Raw genomic sequence first — 4,715 nt, 5'->3', positions numbered from 1 at the left:
ACGTGTGCTCTTCCGATCTATATGGCGACGAAATGTTGCAAGTATTCCGCTCAACAAACCTGGCAGTACACGGAACATTTTTCGTGCTCAACTTTTTTCCCTCTAGCCTATCTAGTTACGTCTCCTTATTCTTACTTCATGGTCTTATTTAACAGTCTATCTCAGTCTATCTAGAGTTCTAGATTATCAGAGAAGCGCGACCGGTTTATGGCAGTATTGCAAAAGTACAAGAAAATATTAAAAATGTACTAAAAATGGCGTCGAATAACCAATGATAAAATTGATTTATTCGGTAGCCATTTATAATACCGATAAATCAATCTTATGATTGGCCATTTGCGAGTCCAATCAGGACTCGTAACACCAGTCGCGCTTCTCTGATAATCTGAGACTCTAGTTATACTGTGCATTCATGGTTCTTACTAATTTTTTTCTAATAGTTTCTCATCTATCTATCTGTTCTGTTTTACTCGTGACTGTCTTAAAATGACAGTTTTCAACAGTTTCGTCCAGTTTTGTCATATGAGAGAATGTATGAGACGTGATACAATTGTTACATTGTGTAGATTACTTTAAATTACAAAATCTTAGTGATTCCAATATCGCAATGTGCTGAATTTCGAGATATAAGTGTCATGCCTCGAGAATCGTGGTATTCGACGATTGTCGAATGGAATGAACTTCAATCACGCGTATATTGCATCTGACGCGGAATATTCGCACATCTGTTTTTCCCGTTTAGAAAGCGAGTTAAAGTGGATTCTAGGAACATGCATTAACTGTCGAAACGTGAATCATACCAATTATATCAATTACACTATATTGGTGTTGTATATCGAAAGTCATATTTTGATCATGGAGGTTATTGATATTAATTAACATTAAATTGTATATACAGTTAGTAGAAGTTGCGTAAAGTTTGATTTAAGTTAAATTTATTTAGTGAAAACACGACGCGAAACGCATCGTGGTATCATGGAGAAGTTTATGATTGACTTGGACAAAGTCCTCAATGACTTTGAATTCAATGAAGGTATAAATTTTCAAAGAAAATATATTTGAGTTTTAGGAAAATTCTTTATATACTTGAGTAAAAAAAGTGATTTTATATTTTTTCTATACTTGACTAAATTTTTGGAATTAATTCTATATTCAAAAAGTTTATATTTTGATAAAAAAATATACTTTTTTCTTTTCAAATGAGAAAATATATAAAATAAGAATTATAACGAATTTGATTGGACACAGTAGTGTGCATTCAGAGCACATGCCATTATACATTGTTGTTATTTCAATGTAGTATAGATGTAGAATAGTTATTTCAATGTAGAAATATCTCAAATAATAAAATGCCCAATACATATTTATCAAATAATACAATAAAGTACTAAGAATTTCATAGTTTAACTTGTTTCTATATTTCTCTGTATTAAACATACATCTTTACGTTGATTTGTATAGAACGATTTTAATGTACATTGATTGTGTTCTAATGCATCCACTGAACTCTAATATTGTTAATATCATTAGAGTTCAGTAAGTGCGTCCAATCGAATTTACTGTTCGAATGCTTGAACAAGACAGTTTAAGAATTCCTTAACATTAGAAATCTTTCATGGATATATTTTGTCTATACTTTAATCTGCAGATTACTAAACCTTAAGATAGAAAATTTTTATTTTATAAAATTTACCTTACAAATAGATATATTTGTGTTGAAAGTCGTATGAAAAAATATTGTATATAAACTAAAACTTGAATAAAAGTTTAGTTAGTTAATAATTAAAAATTCAATTATTTGCAGATTGTGCAGAGCAAATAGCATCAGTCACAACTTCTACAGTTGATGCATCATCTGTGGAGAAGCATACTAATGAATCTGTGCCCCCAAAAATGTATAACTTTAATCCTGAGAAAGACATAACAATCGATGTAGCATCATCTGCTGAAAAATGCAGAGATATTCGGCCAATAGACGTTGACTCCAGTTACTCACTAACTGAAAAAAATATGGTATTTATATCGGACAGTAAAGATTCCGTAAATAATTTTTATACACGTGATCGTATCAATGACATCACAACTGGACAGAAATCATGTGTTTATACTTATGATTCTGATCAAGTGTCTTCAACGATGTATAGTGACATATCACAAAACTCGATACTGAAACAACAGCATGCAAATGATTCAAAAGATAGTGATAGATATGACAAAAAATTAAATCAACCAAATTTCAAACCTAGTATCAGCAATGTATTTAATAGCTTAAATGAATATATTAATGCTCCCACTGGAAGCTTAAGTTATGTTGAGCCTATGTTGGATAAAGCAGATGATTTATCTGAAAGGTCTGCAGATGACATAGTGGAGAAAGATTTTAGATCGAGCAGAGATATTGCAATTAATGAATGTTCAATTTCAATGGAGAAAGGAATAATGAATGTAATCGACAAGAATATTTTGGATCATAAAAATATCTTACCGACGGAATTGGGTACATTTGCCAAAGTCGAAATTAGTAACAAACAAGATAATACAGTGCAGAATATTATGTTTCATCCTCCTCCAATACAGTCTGAAGAAAGTAATAGCAATCCTGTAATTTCTGTACCAAGCACGGCCATCTCGAAACATAATAATGTTACAACAGATGCGAAACTGTTTAGTAATAAAGGTGATGTAGATAAAAAGATCATGATTAATGATACATTAAAAAAAAATTCTGACAGTATCATTATCAAACAAAAGCATTTAGATTTGGATCAGCGAGATTCCATCGACAAATACACATTTGTCGAAAATAAAGAAAGTATAGCAGAGACTACAAAGTTAGATCAAAGTATAACAAGCAGCGAAATTCACGATAAGAATGTAGAAACAACTAAGAACAATATTTTCTCCAATGTACGAATGATACATACAATTGATACCAGCGACGACTTTTCAGAAGAAGAATTAAATCAGTATTTATTAGAATTAGAGAAAGAAGAAAGATCTAAAACAGAAAATGTATCACTTTCGGATAATACTTGGTTATCACAATCGTATGACGAATCGAGAAGTGATAAAGAAAAGAATGCCAGTCACTGTCAACGAGATGACGAAAATGTTAATGATGTGCTGATATTCGAGAAATTTATGATAGGCGAACTTCCAAAAATATCACAGGAGGAATTTCAGGAGAAGACGAAAACATTTCCTGTAATTGATTATAATGTGGATATATGTAATGAAAATGTGACAGATGTAAAATGTAATAATACTGTAAAAGTTGATTTAAATGAAAAAAGCAATCAACTAAGAGACACACAAAATAATGAGCTAGACAAAACGATAACAGATAATCATGTAACTGATGGTCAAGATGTAGCAATACAAGAGAATATTTTACAAACTATACCTGATATCGCCGTTCAAGATAAAGTTACATCAAAGTTTGAAAATACTGGAGAACAATTGTATAGTAATAATATGATACAGACATTACAACAAGATTCTAATAGTGATACTCTATCACAGGATAACAGCGACGCTTTATTAAATTTATCAGAAAACAAAGAAGATCAAGACAAGAGAGTATACTGTGAAGATATTACCGAAAATAACAAAGATGTTTTTGTAGTACATGAACCTCGCACGCATGACAACGAAAAGATCTCCAAGGTGGAAATTGTATCTAAAGCCAGTGATACTCATACAAAAGAAAATCAGGAAATTGAAAAACCGACCCGTCCTCAAACTTTAGATATTGTATTGACGCATGATAAAAATGATTCCCATACGTTCGGTATGTTGCTTTAATGTTTTATTTTTAAACTTCTATTGTTATATAAGTTGTCTCAAATTTTAATGGTTGAGCTATCAGCACTTATATTCTATAGGGGAAACAGGTTATATATATGTAATATGCAATTTGCAAAATCAACTACATATATTTTTAAAAGAAGCTATGTGTTTTCTTTATATCGATCGATTTATTTTATTAGTCTGTGTATAAAAGTAAAGATACAGTTATTAAGAAATCAATAGTTTACGAGATATTTCATATTTTATGTCAAAATGTGGTATGTTAAAATATAAAATATCTGATAAAATATTGGTTTTTCGATCATTTTTATATGAAAAATAATTAGAAGAATCATATTTTGTAAAAAATTGTATAATTTCATTTAAGATTTTGCCATTGCCTCCCAAAGTTAAACTGATTATTAGTCCCTTGAACAATTTTCATCTGAAACATTTTTCCCTAAAATGCTTTCTTTTCAAGATATTTAAGTGCAAGTTAAGGGGGTATTCTAGTCTAGCGGATCGGAAAAATCGATTTTTTAAAACATATTTTGCAAGTATTTGATGTGGAAAATATGTCTGCAAAAGGATTTAGTCTGATTTGCAAAATTAACAATAACAAAGTTATAGGCCAGTACTCGTAATCGATTCTTATATTTCGTCGAGATCGTCTTAAGTATAGTCTTAAGATGTTACAAGCTAATAACAGAGCCGAATTAGTATCTTAAGACATTACTTAAGATGGCTTTAAAATAAAAACCGACTTATGAATACCGGCCATAACTTGATAGACCACTTGATAAACCACTTGATAGAGAGTGGTCTCAATCTATGTAATCAGTACAAAAAACTTTAAACGCGTTGTTCTCGAAACCAATTTTCCAAATTGGTACCCATAATATCTCGAAAACCAATTGACCAATCAA

General features: G+C 30.6%; 1 protein-coding gene across 2 annotated transcripts; it reads left to right on the top strand.

Moving 5' to 3' along the window:
- The first annotated feature begins 454 nt into the window (after positions 1-454).
- On the top strand, positions 455-3,894 carry LOC105457290 (kinesin-related protein 4-like). Of its 2 annotated transcripts, XM_011701884.1 has the most exons (3): positions 455-861; positions 944-1,033; positions 1,805-3,894. In XM_011701884.1, exons 2-3 carry the CDS (start codon positions 976-978, stop codon positions 3,802-3,804), a joined length of 2,058 nt encoding a protein of 685 aa, XP_011700186.1. In that variant the 5' UTR covers positions 455-861; positions 944-975; the 3' UTR covers positions 3,805-3,894. The 2 variants fall into 2 exon arrangements, with proteins under 2 accessions (XP_011700186.1, XP_011700185.1); XM_011701883.1 differs by having other exon boundaries at positions 455-1,033; positions 1,805-3,893.
- The last annotated feature ends 821 nt before the right edge of the window (positions 3,895-4,715 follow it).

The sequence above is a fragment of the Wasmannia auropunctata genome, unplaced genomic scaffold, assembly GCF_000956235.1.
Source record: "Wasmannia auropunctata unplaced genomic scaffold, wasmannia.A_1.0 LD335295.1, whole genome shotgun sequence".
Taxonomy (NCBI): domain Eukaryota; kingdom Metazoa; phylum Arthropoda; class Insecta; order Hymenoptera; family Formicidae; genus Wasmannia; species Wasmannia auropunctata.
Note: the sequence above shows the minus strand (reverse complement) of the source record. Positions and strands in the feature narration are given on the sequence as shown.

Coding starts and splice junctions, on each gene's coding strand:
- LOC105457290 (XM_011701884.1), top strand. CDS start 976: ATGGAGAAGTTTATGATTGACTTGGACAAAGTCCTCAATGACTTTGAA. Junction 1,034..1,804: donor TGACTTTGAATTCAATGAAG/GTATAAATTTTC, acceptor AATTATTTGCAG/ATTGTGCAGAGCAAATAGCA.